The 27630-nt window shown below is 55.2% G+C and overlaps 1 protein-coding gene across 4 annotated transcripts in view; it reads left to right on the forward strand.

Annotated features, from left to right (window-relative positions):
- Positions 1-331: 331 nt before the first annotated feature.
- The window catches only part of MLXIP (MLX interacting protein), a gene marked incomplete at both ends in the record, with an annotated part of 40269 nt that continues 12970 nt past the window's right edge, over positions 332-27630 (forward strand). For all 4 annotated transcript variants that reach the window (XM_080717711.1, XM_080717712.1, XM_080717713.1 and 1 more), the window contains one exon: positions 332-744. In XM_080717711.1, coding sequence (XP_080573837.1) covers positions 332-744 — 413 coding nt within the window. The remainder of the gene's footprint in view (positions 745-27630) is intronic.

Below are 27630 nucleotides of genomic sequence, written 5' to 3' on the forward strand. Positions count from 1 at the left end.
TCCCGCCGCCCAGACACCGGCCCGGGGCGCGGCCCGCCCGGCGTGCCCAAAGGCGGGGCCGGGGGCGGGGCCTGCTGCCCCTTTATTATTATTACTATTTTTTGTCCGCCGAGAAAAGACGTGCCCCTGGCCCGCGCCTTTAAGAGGCCGACGCCGCGCTCCGATTGGCCGAGGCGCCGGCGACGTCACGCGGGGCCGGCGCCTCCCTCCGCCCCGCGGCGCGCTCGCGGACAGTCGGCGCGCGGGCCGGCCGGCGCCCTCGCCCGCGCCCGCGCCCTCGCCGCCCCGCGTCGCCCGGGCCCCGGGGGATGCGCGCCGCCCGGCCCCCTTCATGGCCGCCGACGTCTTCATGTGCTCCCCCCGCCGGCCCCGCAGCCGCGTCCGCTCGGCGCTGCTCAGGCCCCCGGTGCCCGCGGACGACGACGACTCGGACACGGACGAGCCGTCCCCGCCGCCCGCCTCCGGCATGGCCACCGCGGGCCGGGCCCACGCGAGCGCCGCGCCGCCGCCGCCCCGGGCCGGGCCGGGCCGCGAGGAGCCCCCGCGCCGCCAGCAGATCATCCACAGCGGCCACTTCATGGTGTCCTCGCCGCACCGCGAGCACCCGCCCAAGAAGGGCTACGATTTCGACACGGTCGACCAGCAGACGTGCCAGACCTACAGCTTCGGCAAGACCAGCTCCTGCCACCTGTCCATCGACGCGTCGCTCACCAAGCTCTTCGAGTGCATGACCCTGGCCTACAGGTAGCCCCCGGCCGCCCCGGGACCCAGCGATGGCCGCCGGGCTTCTCCCTTCGGGGCTGGGGTCCTGCCCCGTCTGCAGTGTTCGGCTCTTCCGGCTTCAGGGCCCCCAGCCAGGCCCTCCCTGCCGTGTTCCCGGGGCCGCGGGCTGGGCCCAGAAAGAGGTGGCCACAGGGCGGGTGTTACCCTGCTGCCCCTCGGCCCTCCCCCAAAGGCTTTGTATGTGTCCAGCCAGGGCCAGCGGGGGTTAAGACCACCTGTCCAAGCCCTGGGGCGCAGGCTTCCCTTCTTAATGGTTGTGTAACACCTCGGGCCGTTTCCTCCTTGATAAAGAGGGGACACAGTAGTGTCTGCCTTCAGGGGGCTGTTGTGGGAATGGGATCAGATAAAGTAACTTGGTCCAGTGCCTGGCAGAGTTAGGGGCTTTATAAATGTTAGCTACTTTTGGAATGGTCCCCGCACCAGGAGTCTGGGCCCTTTTTCTTTTCTCTTTCTCTCTTTTTTTCTTTTCTTTTCCTTTCTTTTTTTTTTTTTTAAGGCCTGGGGGAGGGCCCTGGGTGCTCCTCGGAAGCCACAGCTGTTGGAGGCGCAGTCTATCCTCCTGGCAAGCTGGAGCGTTTTCTGGCTGGCCCTGAAACGTTATATGAGGGACATGTCAGTGCCTAGGGCACACGTCCCAGACACCGCCCCGAGAAGTGTGTGGGGACAGCTCGGGGTGGAGAGCTCTTTCTTTTGTAAGCTGCAGAAATACCTGGCCCGGAAGGGTTAACAGTCCTCTCACTCTCTCCCTTCCCCGTGCGCACATGAGGTATTCACTTCAGGTGACTTTTTCCCCTCAGTCACAGACATCTTTGGACTGGCTGCCGAGCCCCGAGCAGCTCAGGCCGGCGGGACCCCTGAGGGGCTGGCTTCTTGCTTTTGTTCCTAATGGGCCTGGCTGTCTTAGCTGGCTTTGCAGGCAACACCAGCAAAGTTTCCCTGGAGACCCCAGGAACGGTTTAGAGAAGAGTTTCTTCCTTCTGGCTTTCTCTTTCTCTTTCCTTCTTTTGAGATGGGGTCTTGCTGTGTCACCAAGGCTGGGTTCAAGCAGTCCTCCTGCTTCGCTGTCTCTTTTTTATGGGGGTGGGGGAGAGGGTGGGAGAGAGCCCCGAATAAATGCAGATTAAAGCATGGTACAGTTACCTGCTCGAGGGTACCGCATGCCTGGACCCCGGGGGGCATTTTCCTCTTCTGGAGTAAGTGATTCGTCTCCTTGTTCCTTTGTTATGTTCCTGAAACGCACCAGTCACCCTATTTCCTCCCGCGAAGGTCTCCCCGCTGACTTGTTCCGGCAGCTCTCCTCCTCTCCCCTGACGTGGCACACTGGTCAGTCTGGGCTCCAGTTCTCAGACCTTGCCAGCGTGGGCTGGCACTGAGCCCGCGAAGATGTGCTTTTTTTTTTTTTAAGTGGCGCTGAGGCTGCAGCCTTGTGCCCCCTTTGCTGTCAGATGTGAACACGTGTGAGGCTCAGACCTACCCAGATTGCAGCATTCATCTATGTCCGAGAAAGCCTTATTAAACACAACCAGAGGGGAAAGACAGGAATGTGTTTTATTAAGGGAACTTAATCCTCTCCTCTACTTTAATATAAACTTCTGCATGCGCACGGAGAACGGCTATTCGAATCGCAGGAGGCTTGGGCTAGAGAGGTCTCGCCTCACTCAGCTCTGCTAGAGGAAAAACAAGCCAGGCTCCCCTCTGCCCTCTGTTTGGATAACCTAAGGGCTTATTAAATAAACCAAAGAATTTTAGTAATGACTTTTTTCCATTTCTTTGAAAAATATTTTGGCCATTGGCCATTACTCAGTTAACTTTCTTGATTGCAAAATGTACCTCTGGCTTGGTGCAAGAAGCTTCCCTTGCTGTTGAGGGCTGCTGTTGAGGGCTTGCTTTCACCGGAACTCCTGGTTCCGAAGGCCTACTGCTGCCCTCAGCCCCTCCCGAGCCCCCCGGGATCTGCCGTGGGCTTCTCCTGGAGATGCCCCTTGTGTCTGAGGCTCGGTCGCCTTTCCTGAGGTCACTTGGCAGCGTGGAGCTGGGTGCAGCTTGACAGGAGAGCCAGGGAAAGTGGGTTTCTGACCTTGGCCCTCCTGGGCTGGCTACCAGCTGGCTTTGAGCGCAGGTGGAGGCGGGGGTGGGGAGGAGAGGAGACCCAGCTCAGAGCAGGTCTGGCTGACCTCCCATTCCGTGGGGTCAGCCTTCACGCTCTTCCAGGTCTCGGGTCCTGTGGGCTGTTCTTGGCCTTGGTCCCTTCTGCCTTCAGCTTCCTGCCTGTCCCCGGCCTCTTCTCCCTGTCTCCATGGTACGCTCAGTACTCAGTGCTTTTTTTTTGTTTGGCTTCCTGTTAACTGCTGTCTCCCAGCTGTTTCCAGATGAGGCTCCACAGCCCTTTGGGGAGGAACTAAATGCAGGAGAAGCTGCGGCTATTTTCCACCAGGCCCAAGAAGTGGTCTTGGGATCCTGAGCACGCAGAGCCTCTAACGCTGAGGGCCTGACCAGGCCTGGCGTGGGTGGCGCAGGGGTCTGGGCTGCACTGTCAGAGCGGGCGCAGTGCTGCCCGGGAGGGCCCTGCAGAGGGAGTCCAGCTTCCTTGCGGCTGGCTTGAAAACCCACATCCTTCTCCCTCTGTGCTACGGAGCCCTGTTGCGAAAGGTCTTAAAGATATGCTCGGTTGTTGGGACGTCTCTGAGGGAAGCAGTTGCCTCTCCCCAAGGCAAAACTTAGAAAGAGCGGTGGGGCTTTCCTTCCCTAAGCCTTCCTTCCTGCTGCTCTCGGATGGGGTGGAGAAAACTTCCCTGCAGGGTGAAGACGAGGATTAACTGAGAGAACGTCTCTGACTTGCCTGGTACCCGGCAAATGATAGGCCAGAGGACCTTTCTAAACTGAATGTAGCAGGTAGGGTATGGTAGTTTCAATTCTGCATCCTCCTCAACTGACACTAGCATCCCAAGTTTCTCATGATGAGCAGAAAAATAATGTGTCCAACTGGGGTCTCTTGTGCGGTTTTCAGCGCCTGCCTGCGGAACCCTGAACAGAAGCCTTGATTTGGCGGGTGCTCTCCAAGGCCCCACAGTGGCGCTCTGCAGTCTCGACGCAGTTCCCGGTCCTCGCTTCTTAACATTTTGAGGGATTTCACAGTGTCCGTCCCCCACAGAGATCCGGACTCATTTAACGTGTAGCTTTTTGTGGCTGGTTTTGGTTTCACTTCGCTACCTTCTTATTAACTCCTTGTCAGGAGCCAGCGTGTGAACCTTCCGGAGGGAGGGCACGCGATGGTCTTTGTAATGTCTTTAGGGAGAGTGCGTCGTTTTATGAGAAGCGCCTTTCTTTCTGCTGCCTAAGCAGATAGTTGGAGTGCGGTTTCTGAGGCGCTTAGCCTTGGGAGCCCAGTCTCCAGGGCTGGCCCTGTGTGTCCGCCTGTGCTGACCCTCTGCTCCTGGTCCCAGGCGGAGACTGCCAGACACGAATGGCAAGGGCTGGTGGCTGGAGGGAGCACTGTGTCCTCCAGCGGCAGGTTCAGTGCAGGAAGCTCTCCTCCTCCACCCCAGGCCGCGAGCTCCTACGCAGCTGCATGCAGCTCTTCCTAAACACTGACTTTGAGGCGAGGTCTTCCTGAATGCCTCCGGCTGGCCTTGAACCTGTGATCCTCCTGTCTCGGCCTCGAGTGCTGGGATTCCAGGTGTTGCGCCACTCTGCCCAGCCCAGAGACGAGCCGGTCTCCTTCTCCTGTGCTCTCTCTCTTCGCCCTGAGGTGGTGTGCCAGGGCAGGGTGCTCGACGGGCGTGGTGCCAAGTGCCTGTCAACCTAGCACTTGGGAGGCTGGGACGAGAAGATCCTTGAGTCCAGGGGTTCGGGAGCAGCCTGGCAGCGTAGAGAGAGCCCCGCTCAGTAAAGGAGAGCTGGCGCGGAGCAGTGTGCGATGCTAGAATCCCAGCTGCTGGGGAGGCCGAGGCAGGACAGTCGCAGTGCAGGGCGCCGGGCAGCTTAGCGGAGACCCTGCCCCAAGCAAAATACAAATAGGAAGCGTTGGGGATGGAGCTCGGTGGCTGAGCGCCCCTGGATGTGATTCCACGCCTGCAAACAAAGGAAGGCCGTGTGCACGGTGGTGCCCAGAAAAACAACAGCTTCTGAAGGACCGGTGGTCAGGACCAGGCCGAGACAGCCTGACAGCGTGAGCCAGGTCTGAGGGCAGCACCCAGGAAGCGTATCACATGGTGCTGACTGTGTGTGTTGCCACGACCGGCGTCTGTGTGGACAGTCTTGCTGACATCAGGTTCAGGGCCTACCTTTCCTTCCCCATGTCAGCTGTCAGAAATCTTGGGTTCTAGCTGGGCGTGGTGGCACATGCTTGTAATCCCAGTACTTGGGAGGCTGAGACAGGAGGATCACAGATTCAAGGCCAGCCTCAGCTACTTAGTGAGGCTCTCCGCACTTAGTGAGACCCTGTTTCAAAATAAAGAATAAAAAATAGGGCTCAGGGTATAGCTTAGAGGTAGAATGCCCCCGTGTTCAATCCTTAGCACCACAATAAATAAATAAAGAAGGAAAGAAAGAAAGAGAGAGAGAGAGAGAGAAAGAGAGGGCGGGGGGACACTGGGCATGGTGGCGCACGCTTGTAATCCCCGCGCTTGGGAGGCTGAGACAGGAGGAGCGCATAGGTTTGAAGCCAGCCTCAGCTACTTAGTGAGGCTCTCAGCACCTTAGTGAGACCCTGTTTCCAAATATAAAATAGGTCTGGGGGTGTAGCCCGGGGGTAGAAAGCCTCTGGGTTCCACCCCTAGTACCACAAAATCAATCAATCATTCAATCTTGGGTTTTCTTCCTCAACAGAAAGCCCAGTGTTCCTCTTGCCTGTCTCCTCTCCTTCAGTAGGCCAGGACCAGATTTCCAAATTTATTTATTTATTTTTGTGTTGTTCAGAATTGAACCCAGGGGCGTTCTACCTCCAAGCTACACCCCCGGCCATTTTTTTTCTTTTGAAGCAGCGTCTCCCTTAGGTTGCCGAGGCTGTCCTTGAGCCCTTGAGCCCCTGTCTCAGCCTACCAGGTGCTGGGGTTACAGGCGTGCGCCTCTGCCCAGATTTGCACTTTCGTGTACAGGCTGACCGATTGCCAGCCCGACTGGAAGAGGAAGACGCAGTTGATGGAACTGGGGAGCGTGTGAGTGGTTGGAGAATTTGGATTAGAGGGATGCTGGCTAGGGTGAGAGGATTCACACTCACTGAGCAGCTGCTACGTTCTAGATTTTCCTATGACTCCTTTTTTCTTTTTTTCTTTTTCTTCTTACAGTACTGGAGGTTGAATCTGGGGGTGCTCTACCACTGAGCGACATCCCCAGATGTCGTTACCCATGCTGCCTCCAACTGGCAACCCTCCTGCCTCAGCCTCCCGAGTAGCTGGGATTACAGGTGTGCACCACCGTGCCTGGCCCTTTCTATGATCTTAAGCAGTTCTCATAAAAGCTCTCTGGGTAGGAGGTAATAGAATCCTTATTCTTTTCAAATAAAAAAGAAAATGTGGACTCAGAAGTTGATTTGTGGGTTGCTGAGAAGTTAGACAACTTGTCCCAGGAAGCGAGTCTTGAGCTGAAAAGCCTCATCTGTTCACAAAAGCCTGAAATTCTGTCAAGGAGAAATGGAGGTGCCAGTTCTCCACTGCTGGAAGGCTGGGGCAGCCGCTGACGGGGAGGCGCAGGCCCTGGGCTACTCCTGTCCTTCCCTGCCGGGCTGCCTGGCCGAATCCCGTGCTTCCCTCAGGCGCCAGGAGGCACCGGTGCCCGCGAGCCTGCCCCAGTGAACGCGCCTCCCTCTGAAGCCACCGCCCCTACTCGATTTGGCCTCGTGTGCTGGTTTTGTGGACCTGATTTACCAGCTCTCTTCACCTTTGGCTTCCCGGGAGCCTCCCAGCGCCGGGCACACACTGGGTGATTAAGGAATGCAAGTTGAGCCAGGCGAGGTGAAGCACTCCCGCCGTAGTCCCAGGACCTGGGAGGCTGAGGCAAGAGGGTCACAGGTTCGCAGCCAGCCTCAGCAACTAAGTCAGAGCCTCTTCAAAATAAAGAATAAAAATTAGGGCTGGGGGCTGGCTTAAAGGTAGAATGCCCCTGGGTTCAATCTCAGTACCAAAAAAAAAAAAAAAAAAAAGAAAGAAAGAAAGAAGGCAGGCAGGCAGGCAGGTTGAGCCAGGCATGGTGAAGTGCGCTTGTAGTCCCAGCACTTGGGAGGCTGAGACAGAAGGGTCACAGGTTTGTGGCCAGCCTCAGCAGAAACGGAGACTCATCAACTTAGTGAGACCCTGTTTCAAAATAAAACATAAAATAAGGCTGGGGGTGTAGCTCAGAGGTTCAAGGGGTGTAGTCCCTGGTTTTAGTTTCCTAGTACCATACACAAAAAAAGCATGTTAAATTGAAAAGGGCCCTTGCAGACCTGGAAGTGAGTTTTATACACCTACCTTGTTGAATCTTGTTTACCTTCAGCTCTGTAAAGACAAAGCAGCCTCTGTGGGTTGCTGCTGTAGAGGAGTGGGGCGGAGTGGGGAGCAGGGTAAGCCTTACTGGGTGGCACACTTCGCTGGTACAGTAGGCAGCTCATAGTCCCCTCAGAGACGGGACCTGCGGATACGCGAGGTTACATGGCAGAGTGGATGGGAGGCTGCAGGCCGAATTACGCTTGCTCATCGATTGACTTTAAGATAGGAAGATTATCCCTGTTGGTCTGTGTGGCCCAGTGCACTCCCAAGGGCCCTTGGATGGAAGAGGGAGTGAGAGGAGAGCCCGCGGGCCGGGGAGGCTGGCTGCGATGCCCTGATGCTGCGGGCTCTGAGTGTGAGGGGCCTGCGCTAGGACGTGCGGACAGCCTCCACCAGCCGCCATAGGCAGGGCAAGACATTCTAGAGCTCCCAGAAGGAACGCAGCCCCGCCGACTCCAGACGTCGGCGTGGGAGGCCCACTCCTGACTTGTGGCCTCCAGAGCCTGAGGTAGTAATTTGTGTTTGTATTGAAGGGGTGTGCCCTCGCTGCCTGTCTGGTGCACTGCCATCGTACGGGATGACCCTTCCTTCTGGTGCTGGAGGTCAGCCCAGGCCTTAGCCGGACTAGCCGCGCTGTCCCACTGAGCTGTGCTCCTCGCCCAGTGAGACTTAGTTTGAAGGATCACTTAACAGCCGGTGCAGACCGCAGGAGAGATCCCCGTCCTCAGGGCGCGCTCCTGGGTGACGCGCGGTTCAGGCAGCTCACGGACACGCACGCGTCTTTTGTTGGACTCCCTGGCTGTGGGCAGATTCCCGCCCGGGCTGTCCCGGAGCTGCTCGGGTGCGCGTGTGGGGAGCCTCTGGGGCTGGCCTTGTGGCCGGGGCCTGTTGCCAGGATCGGGAAGGGTGCTGGCCACGACACGCCAATGCCAGCTCTCCAGGACTGCCAGATGGCAGCAGAGACGAGCTGGTGCCAGGCGGCTTTGGCCCTGGGCACGGAGCTGCCCGCTCTGCTGTCAGGCCGCCACGCAGACTCGGCGCCCTCGTCCTGCTCTCAGCCGCTCTGTTCTCTCTGCCCCCTGTGCGTGCAGAGCGCCTGTGTCCGCCACCTTACCCCCCGCAGCCTGCTCCAGCGTGGGCCTCGCCCGAGCTGCCCGTTGCCATCATGCTCTGCCCGCCTCCAGCCTAGGCACTGGAGGGAGGCCGGCCGGCCCTCTGTCTGCGCAGAACCTGGTTGGGCTGCCCAGCGAGTGCTCCTTCCCCACAGGCCTCGCCAGACGCCACGCAGCTCGCTGCTGGGCGCAGCAGCAGCTAAACACCTTAGTCGTCTCCCTTGTGGACTTGCCTTGTAGCGGGAGTCAGTAAGCAGCAGCCGGCGTCTGAGTGAGTACGGCGAAGACAGGAGCCAAGACGCAGGGGGAGGTGGGCTCAGGGTGCAGGAGCCTGCGAGGGACCGGGCGGGGAGCCAGGCGGTGCTCTTGTAGGTGAAGAGAGAAGGTCCTGGAACGTTGTGTGGGGTGGGCTGGAGCAGCCAGGGCCCGCGCTGGCCATCTTAGCATAGGTCCCACCGTGTTCCCAGAATGGAGGCCCTGCGCTCCGTCCTTGGACGGGGCGGCAGCCTGGAGGTGGGAGAGGTGGTGGCTTCTAGTGATGTTTGAGCTCCTGAGAACCGGGCACGGGGCGTGCGTGAAGGAAGAGAAGCCAGAGCTGGCTCTTCCCGTTAGTGTGAGCAGCTGGGCGGGAGCCCGGGAGGACCGGCAGCTCCGGGGCGGTGTGTTTGTGCTGGGGCTGCCCATGTGACAGCAGGGGCCCAGGGTAGCCTCCCAGCCCAGCCCACCCAGGCTTGGGGCCTGCATTGCGCCCCGCTGCTGGGAGGGCACACACGTTCTGAGTGCAGGGCCCGCCTGCGACCATACGCGGCCCTGTGTCCTGAGTGGGGATTCACACACACGGGCAGGCCGTGGGAGAGCAGCACTGCCTGGTCTTGAATTTCCTAGAGAAGCTTCTCCAAGCCTAGCGCTCTAGGCACGTCCTGTCCTTCCTTGCCCTGGGCTTAGGCTGCACCGGAGGAGGGTCTGGAGGGAGCTGCGGAGAGGGACTTGGTAGCTCCAGAAGGGGGTCCAGGACCTGGACTAGTCGTTTCAGAAACAGGGTTCTTTGTAGGGAGCCTTCGATTCTCAGACACGAGCATGGGGAGTCTCACTCGGGTAACAGTGAAGTAACAACAGCTCATGAACAGGAGATGGTAGAGAGGGTCAGGCCGTGGCGGACAGAAAGGTGCTGGGGAATGTCTGCGTTGGAGAGGAGAAAATGGGATTCTGTAGCACAGGCTGTCTGTGGAGTATCCTGAGAACAGGAGGTCATTTTTTTGGTTGTTTTGTTATGTTTTTGTGCTGGGGATTGAATCCAGAGGCATTCTACCTCGAAGCTACATACTCCCAGACTGGTTTTATTTTTTATTATTATTTTATTTATTTATTTATTTATTTATTTATTTATTTATTTTTTGGTGGTACTGGGGTTCCTGGAAGCCCTTTTACCTCCGGACTACACTCCCACGGGCTACACTCCCAGACCTATTTTTTAACTTTTTTATTTGGAAACAGGGTCTCTTAAGCCTGCGTGGCTGACTCCGAACCAGCGCGATCCTCCTGTCTCCGCCTCCCAAGTGCGGGGATTACAAGCGTGCGCCACCACGCCCGGCGCTTTATTTTTTATTTGGAAACAGGGTCTCATTGGGTTGCTAAGAGCCTTCCTAAGTTGCCAAGGCTGGCTTTGAACCTGCGAGACCCTCCTGTCTCAGCCTCCCTAGTACTGGGATTATGGGTTCACAGGTGTGTGCCACCATGTAGGGCAGATTTATACTTTTAAAAACATTAAACAAGCCGGGCGTGGTGGTGCATGCCTATAATCCTAGTACTTGGGAGGCTGAGGCCGGAAGATGGAATGTTTGCAGCCAGTGTTAGCTTCGTGAGGCCCTCCACAACTAAGAGCCTATTCAAGATAAAAATATAGATAGGGCTGGGGCGCAGCTCTGAGGTAGAACGACCCTGGGTTCAGTCCCCACTAACACACACACACACACACTCACTCTCACTCTCACTCTGAAGGGCTGGCAGCGCTGGGGCTCAGTGGCAGAGCACCTGGTGCCATGCCTGAGGCCCTGGGATCCATCCCCAGCACCTCAGAACAGCAGCGACAGAATGAAAACAACTGAGATGCAGCAGACGCAGCTGCCGTGGGGATGCAGGACCACGCACCGTCGTGACCACTCCCCTGAGGTCCAGAGCGGGCGCGCGCGGGGCAGAGTGGCCGCCGGAGGCTGGGGAGGGGAGCCAGCTGCTAAGGCTTTGTGGTTGTTTTGCTGTGCTGAGGATTGAACCCAGGGCTGCGCGTGCTGGCCCAGCGCTAGCCCTCTGAGCTGTATCCTCACCCTCTTGGGTACAGATTCTTGAGGAAGTGATGAAAATGTCCTAAGATTAGAAGGTAGTAATAATTATATAATTGTGTGAGTATACAGAAAACTACTGAACACTTTTTTTTTTTTTTTTTTAGTACTGGGGGTAGGACCCAGGGATATTCTACCTCTGAGCTAAACCTTAGCCCTATTTTTTCTTTTTCTTTTTTTTTTTTTCACAGTACTGGGGATTGGACCCAGGGGCATTCTACCTCTGAGCTGTAACCCCAGCCCTATTTTTTATTCTTAATTTTGAAACAGGGTCTCATTAAGTTGCAGAGGGCCTCACGAAGTAGCTGAGGCCGGTCACAAACCTGCCATCCTCCTGTCTCAGCCTCCCAACGACTGGGTTTCGTGGTGCACCACCATGCCTGGCTACCTTAGCCCTATTTTATTTTTTATTTTGAAACAGAGTCTTACTAAGTTGCGGAGACTGTCCTTGAATCTATGACCTTCCTGTCTCAGCCTCTCAAGTACTGAGATTATAGACATGTGCCACCTTGCCTGACTTACTAAAGACTTTTAAAGGGTGAAGGTTATGATATTACATTATGTCCCAATAAAGCTGTTACCTAAAAACATACACACAAGCCGAGTGTGGTGGCACACACTTGTAATTCCAAGATTCAGGAGGCTGAGACAGGAGAATCGCGATTTTCAGACAGCCTCAACTACTTAGTGAGGTTCTTTGCAACTTGGTAAGACTCTGTTTCAAAATAAAGAATAAAAAATAGAGCTCAGGGTATAGCTTGGGAGTTCCACCCTCAATACTGCAAAATAAATAAACAAACAAACAAAATAAAGAATAAAAAAATAGGGCTGGGAGTGTAGCTCGGAGTAGAATGCCCCTGGGTTGTATCCCTAGTACCACAAAACACACATACACACACAGAGTTCAGAATTTAAACATTAGCTTTTTTTTTAAGGTGCTAGGGATTGAACCCAAGGGCATTCTACCTCTGAGCTACAACCCCTAGCCCAATTTTTTTTTGAAACAGGGTCTCGCTAAGTTGCAGAGGACCTCACTAAGTAGCTGAGGCTGGCCGTGAACCTGTGATCCTCCTGTCTCAGCCTCCCGAGTACTGGGATTCCAAGTGTGTGCCAGCATGCCCACCTTCAACATTAGCTTCTGGGGAACTGATTTGGGAAGTGCAAGACCAGGTGACCCTAAGAATCTTAAATATGCCAGGCATGGTGGCACACACTTGTTATCTCTGTACTTGGGAGGCTGAGACAGGAGGATTGCAGGTTTACAGCCAGCTTCAGCCACATAGTGAGGCCCTCTGCAACTTAGTGAGACCCTGTTTCAAAATAAAAACTAAAATAGGGCTGAGGGTGTAATTTGGAGGCAAAATACCCCAGTAGCCCCCCAAACAGAAAAGAATTCTAAATATATCAGTGTCTAGAAATTCATTGATTCTATATCTCTATTCCGTACGGTGACCTTCCTTGAGCCGTCCTCTGAGGTCGGGAAGAACTTGGGAGTTGGCTTTTGCATGGCACATCGGAGCTTGCCAGGTCAGCCCTGCAGTGCTGGCCTGTGGAGACCTCTCCTCCTTAACTGTCTGGGTCAGAGGCCACAGGGCCATGAGGAGGCGTCTGTGCGTCCAAGTGGCTCTTTTCTGTTTTTATTTTCCTTCCCTCATTTATTTACTTATGTGTTTATTTATTTATTGCTACTGGGAATTGAACCCAGGCACAGTCTATCTCTGAGGTACTCCCTGGCCCTATATATGTATGTATGTATGTATGTATGTATGTATGTATGTATAGACACATATGTACGTATATGCATATATATTTTTATATTGTTTTTTCTGCAGGTATGGGGATGGAACCCTTCTACCTTCTACCCCCGAGCTGCACCCCAGCCCTATTTTTTTTTTTTTTTTGGTGGTACTGGGGTTCCTGGAAGCCCTTCTACCTCCGGGCTACACTCCCAGACCTATTTTATATTTTTGAAACAGGGTCTCTTACGCCAGCGTGGCTGGCTTCGATCCTGCGCGATCCTCCTGTCTCCGCCTCCCAAGCGCGGGGATTACAAGCGTGCGCCACCACGCCCGGCTCCCAGCCCTATTTTTTATTCTTTATTTTGAAACAGGGTCCCACTGAGATGCAAAGGGCCTCACTAAGTAGCTGAGGCTGGCCGCGAACCGTGATCCTCCTGTCTCGGCCTCCCCAGTACTGGGATTACAAGTGTGTGCCACCACGCCTGGCTTCTTATTTTTCTTTTTTTTTTTTTATGTTTATGGTACTGGGGATGGAACCCAGGGGCATTCTACTTCAGAGGTATACCACCAGTTAAACTACACCGCCAGCCCTATTTTTTATTCTTTACTCTTGGAAGGGTCTCACTAAGTTGTAGAGGGCCTCACTAAGTAACTGAGGCTGGCCGCGAACCGCGATCCTCCTGTCTCAGCCTCCCAAGTACTGGGATTACAAGTGTGCACCACCGCGCCTGGCCTCGGACTGTGACCCTCTGAATACCACACCCAAGGCCACCTGCCCGCTGTTCCCACAGGGGTGCGTGCTTGCACAGCGTCTGCCTGGCACACCCCACGGGGTGCGTGCTTGCTGAGGACAGCCCCAGAGTGGGGCAGCGCCATGATTCTGAGCAGCACTACCCTGGGATGGGGGCTGGCCCCCAGTTTGTGAAATTCTTGGACTCGGGGTTAAATTTAGCCGGATGTCCCTTCTTGAACCATTACCCCCAGCTTCACCACCGTACTTGAGTGGGGCTGTTTTCATAGGGTGATTCTGGGGGGCAAGAAACCCCAAAACTTGTCCTTTCCTGCAAGCAATGGATTTGGTAGCACTACAAAAACCCTGCAGCTTCTAGACTCAGTGGGCCTCTTCTTGCCTCCCATTTAAACTTTCTAACCTGTACGTTTTACAGGTTCCCTTTCTCTGGCCCTGGTGTGTGTATGCGCGCGCGCGCACACCTTAGGAAGCAATGGCTGTGTCCATGCACAAGCACGTGCACACAGACTCACGGCGCAGTCGCCTTGCGTGAGTCCCCTGGGTTTCCAGATCTGTTTCTGTCTCTTTGACGTGACGTATAAGGATGTCGGCACGTAGCTTACGGCTCCCAAGTGCGTCACTGCTGCCTCTGAGGCCGACTAAACAGAACCTGAGTCTCCCCGAGACGCAGTGCTTAGCCTCTGAGACCAAGCACCGGGAAGCTGGAGAGTTCTTCGAAGCGCAGAACCTGACTTTTTTGGACACGTTTTTTACATCTCCTTCCAGATTTTATGCATCACTATTTCTCTGTCCATAGTATTTTTTAATATTAAAAACAAAGTTAAACTTTTCTTTTTAAATTGCAGTTTTATTTTGTCATATAAAAATTAGAAAATGCAGGTAAAACTAAAAGAAAAACCACAGCACTCAGAGATAACTCGTCAGTTCCCAAGTGTTTACCCTTTTAGGCCTGTTTTTATTTTTATATTTGGCATGGTGAGTTTTTTTTTCCATTTAGGAGATTGTGAACATCTTCCGAGGAAGTTAAGTACCCCTCTGCGCTGGCCCGCGGCTGGCTGCCTCAGCGTGGGGCCGCGCTGCTGCTCCCTGGCTCGCCTGTCGGTCCTCGAGAACGTCTGCTGGTGTTTCTGCACCCCTTGGGTTTTCTCAGACCCTGACTGTTCATCCCTGTCAGCACACCCCAGGATGGCCCCTCTCTCTGGACTGCCCCGGCCTCCACCTCCTTCACCCTGAGAAGGCCTTAGGGCTCTTGGAGAGGGGCACCCGGCGGCTCAGGTTGCCACGCCGGCGCCTCCACCTGTCACTCCAGTCCACCGGGAAGCTCGCGGGGCCGCCAGGGACATGGCTGGGAGCAGTGTCCCAGGAGGGGAGAGGGAGGGCCTGGCGAAGGGTGCGGTACTCGCTCGCAGGGGTGGGCGCATGTGCTGCCCAAGGGTACCGTGGGCTGGGGAGGGGAAGGCTGCCCGCCTCCCACAGTGAGTCCTGAGGTGCCAAAGGCCCTGGCCACGGCGGCCCTCCTCCTCAGCTTGCTCCCGGGGCGTCTGTGGTCACCGCTGCCCGCGGTGCCAGCGGCATGCTGGGCGAGGGCTAGCGATGGGAGCTGCGGGATGGGATGTCCTGTGTGGAGGGCCTGTGCAGAGCCCAGAGCCCTGGGCACCGTGCCCACCTTCTACTTTCGGCCTGGTGCCCGGCCCTGCTCTTAGCCCCTGTCCATTGCACCAGCCCACTGTCATCTAGTTTGGAATATGCTTTGTTTGTTCAGCTTTTCATGGTACTGGGGCCAAACCTGGGTCTCCACGCATGCTAGGCCTGCTGCCTGCCCCAGCCCCTGTAGTTCTGAACCCCGCTTTTCCCCGGGCAAGAGCACAGCAGAAGGCTGTGCCCGCAGCAAAGCTTGCCACCCGGGAGCCTGGACCCGGCCGTCAGCTCAGACCTGGCTTGTCCTTGGCGCCCTTGCACCGGGGCTGAGAGCAGAGGCAGGTGAAGCTCACCTGTGCTGTGCACGGCCTCTTCCCCATCCTTCTGGGCAGCCTCGAGGCCTGTGGACTGTGGGGAGCTGGCACGGCCACATGGCAGGCGCTTTCCTCTTGATAAGTCTGTTTGTCTGTCTGTTGTTGGCCTGCTGCGGCTCCTCGGAGCTCTGGGTGTTTGCTGAGTGCAGGGGGTGGCTGCAGGTCGGTGGAGCCACGTGCTGTGGGACAGGCTGTGTTCTGCTCCTGCTCAGCCCCCAGAGCCCCCAGTGTGGCGGGGCCGTGGCCTCTGGCCTGGCCCCAGGACGCCGAGTGAGCGGCTCCGTGGTCCTGCAGACCTGGGGAGCGCCGTGGAGGTCTTGAGGTCTCGGTGCTGCCTTCCCTAGAAAAGGAGATGTGCCAGCCCTGTGTTCTCCTGGCTGGGGTGTCTGGAAGCTTATCAGTGAGACCTGCAGGATCCCAGCTGGCGACTGCGGCTCTGGGGCAGCAGGCAGCCTCCTCTCGGTATGGGGGTTGGCTGATGCTGGTGGCGTATACTTTTCCTCCTTCTTGACTTGGCGCAACGTCTCGGAGGCGAGCGGTAGAAATTGGGAGGGAGGGTGAGCGTTTCAGCGGCTCGTCTAGGGCTGCTGCAGTCTCCTGACAAAGCCACCATTGTCTGGAGTAAAGTACCGGCTGGCTTGGTGTGGCCCGCACCGGTGCCCTGGAACTGGCGTCTTCTCCTCCACCTCTGCTGCTGTGCCTGCGGGCAGGCCAGGAGGGGACCACCAGCACGAGGGGAGCGGCAGCAGCCTCTGAGGGCGACCGGGTAGCGATCCCAGAGTGGGCAGCTGGCCCCTGCTCGTGGGCACCCCAGGCCCGGCACGCTGCAGGGACCCTGCGCCCGTGGCCTCACCTCCCACCCGGCCTGGACCTGTCCCTTCTCGTGCATGATGCTTCAAGCCACAGAGGGAATGGGCTAGGGCAGGGCCCGTGAGCGCCGCACTGAGGCAGCTTCCTGCCGCGGTCAACGCGCCCTTCCTCCCCAGTGCCCTTCCTCTCCCAGCCCTGGGTGGGACGCCCCTGGGTGGGAGTCAGGCTGGGAGTCAACTTAATGGCTCTCCCAGCCCAATGTGGTTACAAACTGACGCCTGAGGAGCTTAGGAGGGGAAATGCAGGTGTGGGAAAAAATGAAGACTCTTGCCCTAGATGACCGAATTAAAGTGCTCTTTTCAAAGACAGGGCTGCCGGGGTGAGGGGACTGCTGGTGCAGAGCCGTGCAGAGCTGGGTGGGAGGGGAAAGTGACTTTCTCCACCCGCTCAGAGAGGCTTGAGGACCACCTTGGTGGTGGTTCCATTTGAGAACAGAGGAATCGTAACCCTGGCTTTCAGATCTTTTTTTTTTTTTTTTTTTTTTTTTTTTGCAGTACTAGGGATGGAACGCAGGGACATTCTACCTCTGAGCTATACCCCCAGCCGATTTTTTATTCTTTCTTTCTTTCTTTCTTTCTTTCTTTCTTTCTTTCTTTCTTTCTTTCTTTCTTTCTTCTTTTGTGGTACTAGGGGTGGAACCCAGGGGTTTTTCTACCTCTGAGCTACACTCCCAGACCTATTTTATACTTTATTTGGAAACAGGGTCTCACTAAGTTGCTGAGAGCCTCACTAAGTAGCTGAGGCTGGCTTTGAACCTGTGCGATCCTCCTTTCTGAGCCTCCCTAGTGCTGGGATTATAAGTGTGCACCACCACACCTAGCTTTATTCTTTATTTATTTATTTATTTATTTATTTATTTATTTATTTATTTATTTTGGTGGTACTGGGGTTCCTGGAAGCCCTTCTACCTCCAGGCTACACTCCCAGACCTATTTTATATTTTTGAAACAGGGTCTCTTACGCCAGCACAGCTGGCTTCGAACCTGCGCGATCCTCCTGTCTCCGCCTCCCAAGCGCGGGGATTACAAGCGTGCGCCACCACGCCCGGCGTATTCTTTATTTTGAAACAGGGTCTAACTAAGTAGCTGAGGGTGTCCTCAAACCCTGATGCTCCTGTCTCAGCTTCCCAAGCGCTGGGATTACAAGCGTGCGCCACCACACCTGGCTCGCCTTCCAGGTCTTCAGTGCCGTCCTCCAGGCTGTGGGCCGCCTGCGTTGCTGCGCTCAGTTGTGCCCCTCTTTTTTTTTTTTTTTTTTTTTGGTACTGGGGTTCCTGGAAGCCCTTCTACCTCTGGGCTACACTCCCAGACTTATTTTTATATTTTTATTTGGAAACAGGGTCTCCTAAGCCAGCGCGCGTGGCTGGCTTCGAACCTGCGCGATCCTCCTGTCTCTGCCTCCCAAGCGCGGGGATTACAAGCGTGCGCCACCACGCCCGGCTCAGTTGTGCCCTCTTTTATTCGGGGCAGTCCCTCCCTCCTTCCCTCCCCGTGGCCTTCTGCCTCAGCCGCACCCCAGCTTTTCTGTATTCACGTGAAGACAGGGCTCGCTCATTGCCCAGGCTGGCCACAGACTTCTGGGATTACGGGCGCACGCCCCTGCACCTGGCTGCGGCCTCCTGTTTTCTATTGGTCTGCATAACTTGTTAAATTGAGTATAAAATAAGAGTTATTAACTTGAGTCTAGAGACTTTCTTCCGAGTCAGGCACACAGACCTTTACACCCACTCTGACTTTCTTTTACTTATTGGTGGCTGGCTGCACGGAGCTCCAGAGAGTTGTGAGAGAATGCTGTATTTACGAACCTCTCCGGAGTGCTCTGAAGCTGCGATTACCCAGTTATGTCCCTGAAAGCGGTAGCCACATTAACTTGTATGTATGGTAGACGTGATTTGCAAATCACGGGAGAGGGCAGAGGTACTAAACTCTTAAGAAAATTATAACATATTCTCATTTCTGAGATGTGGCAAGCAGAAGAAATAACCCAGTCAGCAGGGCAAGCTGTGTGTCCGGCCGCTGAGTGTGCTGCATGTTTACTGTGAGGGGACGGCCGCTGTCTTCCCCTTCCTCCCTGCCGCTCGCCTCCGTACAGAGCGGCGAGCTCACGGCTTAGTGGGGAATTCAGACTCTTCCTAGGAGAAAATGGGCAGAGTCCTTTTGAAGCCCTCCAGACGGCTCTGCATTGTCACCGTGCCTTGTAATTCTTCTGTATCCATACTGGTAGTCTTGTCCCATCATTTTCAGTTGTCTTTTGAAAAGCAGAAGTATTTTGGAAGGCATATGCCTATAATCCCAAAATTTTGGAGGCTAAGGCAGGAGGCTCACAGGCTCAAGCCCAGCCTTCACAAGCTAGTGAGATTCTTAGCAACCTAGTGAGATCCTGTTTCAAAACAGAGATTTAAAAATGGGGTTAGGAGCACACATTTGTAATCCCAGTACTTGGGAAGCCGAGACAGGAGGATCTCAGATTCAAAGTCAGCCTCAGCTACTTAGTGAAGCCCTCTACAACTTAGTGAGACCCTGTTTCAAAATAAAGAAAAAATAAGGCTGAGGATGTAGTGCAGAGGTAGAATGCTCCTGGGTTCCATCTCCATTAACACACACACACACACACACACACACACACACACACACAAAATTGGGTTAGGGAGCTAGAATGCCACTGGGCTCAATAATCCTCGGCACCCCCCCCCATCAAACATACGAAACAGGCACAGAATATGTTTTCTTTTACTGTCCATGCTTTTTTCGTGTCCTATTTAAGAAATCTTTGCCAAACCCAAGGCCTCTAAAATTTTCTCCTGTTTTCTTCAAGGGTGTGTGTGTGCTGCTGTGGATTGAACCCAGGGGTGTTCTACCACTGAGCTGCACCCCAGACCTTTTTATTTTTTGCTTTGAGATAGGATCTCACTGAATCCTAAGCCCAGGCTGGCCTTGAACCTCTAATCTCTGCCTGGCAGCTGCCTGGCAGAGTGGCGAGGCACAGACTTTGACCCTGGGCCACCGCCCTCTGTGCTGTTATCAGAACCCCTCTTTCTTCAAAGCCAGGGGCCGTCTCTGGTGCTGCTAGGTGAGAGGGAGGAAGGGCAGGACCAGTAGCGCTTGGCGTGCAGTGGCCCTTCCTGCGCTGGGGACTCCGCTCCCCTCCCCTGCTCCACCTGCCCTCGGCTGGGTGGCCCGCCGGGGCCCCTCTGCCTCGCTCTTCCTGCTCTCCCTGTGTGGGCCCGGGGCAGGCACAGCCTCAGCGCCCTGGGAGCACCTTGCAGGTTGGCTGGGTGCTGGGCGCCTCGCCTCCTGCCCATGTAGGACTCTTCTTCCTGTCTGGCTGCAAGATGGAGTCTCAGGCGTGTCTCTCTCTCCCTCTTTATTTAGCAAAACACATATGAACCCAGACCTTCTGAGAGGTTGAAGGAAAGCCAGGCGGGTGGCTCACACTTGTAATCCCGGGACTTAGGAGGCTGAAGTGGGAGGGCTGCAGGTTCGTGGCCAGTGGCAGCTACTTAGTGAACCCCTGCACACCTTGGTGGGACCCTTGTTTCAAAATACAGAATAAAAAATAGGTCTGGGGTGTAGGTCAAAGGTAGAATGCCCCTGGGCTCCATCCCAGGTATAAAATAAAAAAGGTTAAGGGATTAAAACTTTTTAGCCTTTCTCTGTGTGTGTGTGTGTGTGTGTGTGTGTGTGTGTGTGTGTGTGTGTGTGTACTGGGGATGGAACCCAGGGGCTTTCCATCTCCGGGCTATACTCCCAGACCTATTTTATATTTTATTTGGAAACAGGGTCTCACTAAGTTGCTGAGAGCCTCACTAAGCGGCGGAGGCTGGCTTCGAACCCGTACAATCCTCCTGTCTCAGCCTCCCAAGTTCTGGGATTTCAAGCGCGTGCCACCATGCCTGGCTGAGAGTAATTCTCCAGGTGTCTTTCTGATTTCATGCTTGTAATCTCAGTACTTAAAAGGCTGAGGCAAGACGGTCTCAGATTCACGGTCAGCTTCAGCTGACCCTGTACAACTTAGACCCTGTTTCAAAATAAAGAATAAGAAATAGGGGTAAGGGTGTAGCTTGGAGTTAGAATGCCCCTGGGTTCTATCCCCAGTACTACACACACACACCACACACACACACACACACACACACACACACACACACACACACACACAAATACTAGAAGTAAAAAATAAGCATCCATGTCAGTGGTTGGCTCCAGGTTTTGCTCTTGTCTCCCCTGCACAACGCATGGCTCCCAGGCGTCCTAGGAACAGAAAGTGGGGTGCTCCTCCCTGCTTGGTCCCATCTTTGTAGCCTGAGCTCCTGCAGGGCCAGCTGTGGCAGCACATCAGGGTTTCAGTTAGAAGTCGGTGCCAGCCGGGCGTGGTGGCGCACGCTTGTCATTCCAGCAGTCGGGAGGCTGAGACTGGAGGATCGCGGTTCGCGGACAGCCTCAGTACTTAGTGAGGCCCTCCGCAACTCAGTGAGACCCTGTTTCCAAATAAAGAATAAACCGTGCAACCTCTCCGTCCTGGCCTGGTTCCTCTCTCCTGACTAGTCTGTGCCTTAGGCGCTCTGGTTTTGAAGCCCTGATCCCATTATTTACCCCCGCCCCCAGCAGCAGTAACAGTTCGGCTCACACCAGCTAGGAGAACGCGCCTTTCTCTTTTTACCCATTTGCATTGGCAGTCAAGGTGGGAAACTTGAGGTTAATTGCATCCAAAGGCCCGAGGTTAAAATGGGACTGCATGATAAACGCCATTCACATCATCTCGTACTGCCTGCCGGCTTTGAGTTGGATGAGGAGAGACGAGACTGGGAGCGGGAGGGAGGGAGGGAGGGAGGGAGGGAGCTCCCGTAACCAGGGAGGACGGACCTTGAGATTTCCATATGTGAGGAGGGGGTAAAAAGTGGTTTGCTCAGCACGGAGGTGGCACACGCCTGTGATTCCAGTACTTGGGAGGCTGCGACGGGAGAATTGTGGGTTGGAGGACAGCCTTGCTAATGTAGCGGGACTCTCAGCAACCTGGCAAGACACGGTTTCAAAGCAAAAAATAAAAAGGGTTGGGTATGTACTTTCAAGGTAGAATGCCCCTGGACTTAATCCCCAGGAACACACACACACACACACACACACACACACACACACACACACACACGCTTGCTTTGTTGAATAGCCCCTCAGAGATTGGCTACAAGCACAGGTCAGGCGGGTACCAGGGCTCATCTGTTCTTTCTTTTTCTGGAAGCGACTGGTGTGACCCCCAGGCACTCTGTTTTGGGTAGTTTCACCTCTCTAGGGGTCGCAGCTCCTTTCTAGGAGGGAAATACGTTGGAATCCTTGTAACTGGAAAGGTATTTGAATGCAGCTAATTGAATTTTCTCTCGTCTAAAAAGGGGGAAGCTATTGGCAGCCTATTTTTAGGTATTGGCTACCTGGAGAGTACCTTATCCTCTGAGTTGCAGCAGACAGCTTCAGATTGCCCTGGCTTTTAGGTAGGCTGCGGCGGCAGCGCCTCAGAAACGACTGGAACAGCGTTGATACCAAGCTTGCTTTTCCCGTGGCGGGTGGCGCTTAGCAGTGCTCCGGCGTGCCCGCAGGCTTCCGAGCCTTCGGCGTGGCCGGCTTTCTAGCCAGGGGACCTGTGTCCACCTGAGTCCTCGCCTGGGCAGAGCTTTTCATTCCTCACGTAAGATCTGTCTCTCGCGGGCAGGCGAAGGTGCTAGGGAGGGCCGTCACTGGGGGAGCTGCGGTGGTCCTGAGCACCACAGCACTCTCCCTGCACCTGGCCCGGCCCTCCCAGGTGAGGGCGGCAGCTGCCTCTTGAGGGAGGTGGGGCTAGGGCAGACCCCAGAAAGTGGGCAGCGCTGGGCTCGGGGTGCGACTGTGGGTTTGGCTGGTTTTGCTGGTTTTGTTGTCCTGGGAATCGAACCAGGAGCTTCCTACCTCTGCGCTAAATCCCCAGCCCTATTTTATTTTTTGTGTTGAAGCGGGCGTGGTGGCGCACGCTTGTCATCCCCGCGCTTGGGAGGCTGAGACAGGAGGATCGCACGGGTTCGAAGCCAGCCTCAGCTACTTAGTGAGGCTCTCAGCACCTTAGTGAGACCCTGTTTCCAAATAAAATATAAAAAAGGTCTGGGAGTGTAGCCCGGAGGTAGAAAGCCTCTGGGTTCCACCTCCAGTACCACCAAAAAAAAAATAAATAAATAAATAAATAAATAAATAAATACCCTCAGCAATGTAGCCCGGCTCATAGCAACCTAGCAAGACCTTGTTTCAAAACAAAAAATAAAACCGGGGTGGTGGTGCATGCCTATAATCCCAGTACATGGGAGGCTGGGGCAGGAGTATCGCAGGTTCAAAGCCAGCCCAGCAACTTAGCAAGGATCTCAACAACTTAGTGATGCCGTTTCCAAGTAAAAAAAACCAGTCTGGGGGTATAGCTCAGAGGTTCAATCCCAGTACCATAAAACAAAAATAAATGAAAGAACTGGTAGTATAGTTCAGAGGCAGAATGCCCCTGGGTTCAGTCCCCAGTAACACACACACACACACACACACACACACACACACACACACACACACAGAGTGTGTCAGGAGGAATTGAGCATGTGGGTTTCTAGATTCAAGTTTTATCCTCCTGGCAATTTTTTTTTTAAATGGTGCTAGGTGGCGCAAGCTTGTAATCCCAGTACTTGGGAGGCTGAGAAAGGAGGATGGCAGGTTTATGGCCAGCCTCAGCTACTTAGTGAGGCTCTCTGCAATTTAGTGAGACCCTGTTTCAGAGTAAAGAATAGAAAGCAGGGCTGGGGGTATAGCTTAAAGGTAGAATGCCCCTGGGTTCCATCCTCAGTACTGCAGAGAATAAATCAAATGGTGGTGTGGATTGGCTCCAAGGCGTGTGCATGCTTGGTGTACCCTCCTGCTGAGCTACACCCAGCACAGATGCGCACGTGGACGCGGCTTTGAGTGGCACCCGGGCCTGAGTCTGGCTGTGGGTGTGGTGCTTCCAAACCCAGGAGCGTGCTGCAGCGACCGACTGCCTTTGCTGTGCAGGGCCCAGCCCCACCCCCACTGTAACCCATGGCTCCCGTACAGAAAGTGGGCGTGGGCAGCTCCTGTGACTCGTCCACACGGGCCAGCCACTGTCTCTGTTTGTTTGGGATGAACCCAGCAGTGTCTCCACCGATGGCAAGCAGGGCCACGGGTCGCTGCGGTTCACAGCCCGGAAGCCGGGCAGCCGGCTGGGCCCCTCGCCTGCTGTCCTCTGCCTTTGCCCCCAGGGGCTGCTGAGCTCGTGTGTGTGTGTGTGTGTGTGTGTGTGTGTGTGTGTGTGTGTGTGTGTAGAACTGGGGATCAAACCCAGGAGCATTCTACCTCCGAGCCACACCCCCAGCCCTATTTTACTTTCTTTAACCTCTCCTTCCTTCCTTCCTTCCCTCCCTTTTTTTTTTTTTTTGCGGTACTGGGGTTGGAAATCAGGGGCATTCTACCTCTGGGCTACACCTGCAGCCTGATTTATTTTATTTTATTTTATTTTATTGCAGTACAGGGGGTGGAACCCAGGGCCATTCTACCTCTGAGCTACACCCCCTGCCCTATTTTTTATTCTTTATTTGGAAACAGGGTCTCATTGAGTTGCAAAGGACCTCACTAAGTAGCTGAAACTGGCCTCGAACTGTGATCCTCCTGTTTCAGCCTCCCTGATGCTGGGATGACAAGCTGCGCCCACACGCCCGGCTCTCTTTAAACTTTGAAACAGGGCCTCACTGGGTGGCTGAGAGCCTGGCTGGGTTGCGAAGGCCGGGCCTGAACATGGGCCTCCTGTCCCAGCCTCCAAGGACTGGGGTGGTCGGCGGTGCCACCGTGCCCACTGTTCCTGTTCCTTACACAGAAGGCACAGACACACCACTGTGCACCCGCACCCTCACTCCTGCCCACCCTGCAGCAGGACAGTCCCAGAGCCATGTCCTCGGAGCCTGCTTCTCCAGAGGACTTTCTTTGAAAGTAAAAACACAAAGATGGCGGCGGCCCGCAGGAGACGGGCCCTAGCACAGGCGAAGTGCCCACTCTTGGGCGAGGGGCAGGGCCATCCTCCCCAGCCTCTTCGCACCTCCTCCCCGGTGCCCTCTGCTTGGGGGGGCTGCGAGGTGCAGGCCCGCGCCCGTGGCGCCCTCCTGCCGGCCCACGTCCACTCCTCAGTGAGCCTGGTCCTTCCGCACCCTTAGTGTCGGCTCCAGCAGCCTGGGGACCGGCAGAGCCCAGGATGAGCCCACGCCGACGGCTCTTCAGAAGAAAAAGAACTGGAGTCCTGTGGCGGGCAGGCGGCTCCTCTGCGCCTGAGCAAAGGCGGCCTCAGCCACCGCCACCCCTCCCTGGGGCCACACGCGGGGCTCACCGGCACGTTTGCGGTTGGTGTAATTAACTGCCTTCCCCCATTAACTAGACTCTTTATCAGGTCTTGACGGTGCCTGGTCTTTTTCTATATTTATTTTGAAAAATATACAACGTTCCTGATATACTTAAATAAAACAAATATACGACGTTCCTGATATACTTAAATAATAAAAATATACAATGTTCCTGATATACTTAAATAATAAAAATATACAACGTTCCTGATATACTTAAATAATACAAATATACAACGTTCCTGATATACTTAAATAATACACAATGGTAAACAGTGAAAGTTCCTTCCAGCAGATCCCGGAACTCTGCAGCTCACTCCCCATCAGCCCCGCGCCTTGCTGCCTCCTGGGCTGGCGGCCGTCTCTGCCTCCCCCTGTGTCTGTGAACGCATCTACCTACCTGTTAAGAACACAGATGGAGCCGGCGTGGGGGCACACGCTGTCATCTCAGTACTCAGAGGCCGAGACAGGAGGATTGCAGGTTTGAGGATAGCCTCAGCAAGTAGTGGGACTTTCATCAACCTAGTGAGATCCGTTTCAGAATAAAAATGAAATAGGGCTGTGAGTGCAGTTCAAAGGTAGAATGGCCCTGGGTTCAATTCCTAGTATCAAAAAAATTATTATTAAACACAGATGGTGCTAGAGCTGGAGCTCGTGGGCGGAGCAGGAGCTGAGCCTGCGCGGGGCCCTGGGCGCCATCCCCGGCCTGGAAAACAAAGTTGCAGATGGGACCCGCCTCGCCTCGCGTCCCTCGGCTCTCACTCGAGACCACAGCGCCTCTTGCGGTCTGCCTACGTCCTGTTCTTAGTTACCAAGCGACGCTGCCACGTGCACACGCGTGTTTCAGGCGGTCCCCTTGGCTGAGCATCTGGTCGTCCCCAGCCTCCTGGCATGTAGCGCCGCCGTTCGCTGCCCCCTGTGCACTTGTGCCCGCGCGCAGGCGGCTGCAGCTCACTCCCTGCGCGGGATCGGGGTCAGGACGCCCGCTGAGCCCGTCCCTCCAGTTTTGCCCATGGTTCTGTCCCGGGCGCCAGCTCGGCACGAGGCTTCCGTCCCCTGCCAGAGCGCAGGACTGTTGGGAAGTCAAACAGAGGCGTTGGTTTGTGGTAACGCTCTCCACCATGGCCCAAAGGTGGAGACGGCCGACGTCCACCAGCAGACCAGCAGATCCGCAGTGCGATCTGTCTGCACCGTGGGATAGGGTTCAGCCATAACAAGAAAGCGTTGTGAAGCCGCTCGGCGCAGGCGAGCCTTGCAGCTCCTGTGCTCGGGAAGGCGCCACCCGCAGCCCTTCGCGCCTGCTGGCATCTCTGCGAAGTGTCTGGAGGAGCCGCCTGCGGGGCTGGGAAGGAGGTGCAGGGCGACCGCGGCCTCTGCTTGGGGCGACGGCTTTCAGGAACTAGGTGGTGCTGGTGGTTACACGACATTGTGGTTTTACTTAATTGCAGGGGATCATGTACTTTCAAATGGTCAATTCTATGATCTATGTGTTTTACCCTGCTGGAGTCAGCAGATGATGGCCGCATATTACCGTTATCTTATTGTTGACCACACTGGGGTTGGAGCTCAGGAGTCAACCCCAGGCTGACCGCCTCCCCCCAGAGAAGAGAGAGAACAGCCCGCCCGGGTCTTGTCCACTCACTAGTGGCCCGCCCGCCCGCAGGGCTGGGTGCTTTGGAATCGGTGTCCTTCAGAAAGCCCAGGAACCGCAGGGAAGGGCGCCCAGAGCAGAAAGAGAATGGCAGACGGCCTTGCCCTCTGCGGGCACTCTGCCCACTTCCTTTTTTTTTTTCAGGCATTCTACCTCTGAGCTACACCCTCAGCCCTATTTTATTTATTTTGAAACAGGGTCTCACTGAGTTGCCAAGGGCCTAAGAGGCGGAGGCTGCCCTCAGACCCAGATCCTTCTGTCTCAGCTTTGCACCACCACGCCCAGCTTGCCTGCTACCTTTTGGAGGGAAGGTTTGACCTGGACTCGGGATCTGACCTCCGGGGGCGGCAGAGCCCCACGCTGCCCGCCTCGCCTGCGCGCGGCTGCCTCCTGTTGCCCTCATCGTCGGGCTCAGTCTGCGCAAAGCTTGCAGTTCTAGTTTCCTCCCGTTCCTTGGCAGACTTGGTAGAATCCAGGGTTTGCCAGCTGCACCCAGCAGTTCTGAGAGGGACCTTTGTGGTGCTGTGAGCTTCCTGTTGGGTGTCGTGGACCTGCCTTCTAGGAAGGGCAGTCGTGGCGGGGACGGAGGCCGCTCTCGCGAAGCGCTCACCATTTGTCTACAGTTAGGTGCCTGGCTCATTTGTTCCCAACGCGACTTGACATTCCTCTCCAAAACTTGCTGGCCTCGAGCCGGGCGTGGTGGTGTGCGTGGTGGTGTGCGCTGTGATGCCAGCACTCGGGAGGCCGAGGCAGGAGGGTCACAGGTTCCCGACCAACCTCAACTACTTAGTGAGGCTCTCTACGACTTAGTGATACCTTGTCTCAAAATAAGTAAAATAGAGCTGGGGGTGTAGCTCGGAGGTAGAATGCCCCTGGCTTCCATCCCCACTACTGCAAAATAAATAAATAAATAAAATAAATTGCCAGTCTCATTTGGGTTTGGAGAAATTCTTTTTTTTTTTTTTTTTTTGGTGATACTGGGGTTCCTGGAAGCCCTTCTACCTCTGGGCTACACTCCCAGACCTATTTTCTGTATTTTTGAAACAGGGTCTCTCTCTTAAACCAGCGCGGCTGGCCTCGATCCTCCTGCCTCTGCCTCCCAAGCGCAGGAATTACAAGAGTGCGCCACCACGCCCGGCAAGGGAGAAATTCTTATAACTACTAATTCAGCTCAAGCCCAAGACTGTTGTCTTCGTGGGCTGGAAACACAGCTGTGTCTGCTCCTGCCTGCTGCAGCTCCCTTTTTAAAAAGCAGAGCCTTTTTAGGTTTTGCTCTGGAGATTGAACCCAGGGGCATTCTACCACTGAGCTACACCTCCAGCTAGCGCTGTCATCCATCCATCTGTCCATCCGTCTATCTGTCTATCGTGTCTGTTGGAGCGGCACTGGGGATTGCACTCAGAGGCATTCTACCTCTGAGCTACATACCCCAGCACTATTTTTTAATTGTATTTGGAAACAGGGTCTCACAATTGAGATTACAAGTGTGTGCCACCACACTCGGCTTAGGAAAC

This window comes from Muscardinus avellanarius, assembly GCF_963383645.1.
Source record: "Muscardinus avellanarius genome assembly, chromosome: 21".
Taxonomy (NCBI): domain Eukaryota; kingdom Metazoa; phylum Chordata; class Mammalia; order Rodentia; family Gliridae; genus Muscardinus; species Muscardinus avellanarius.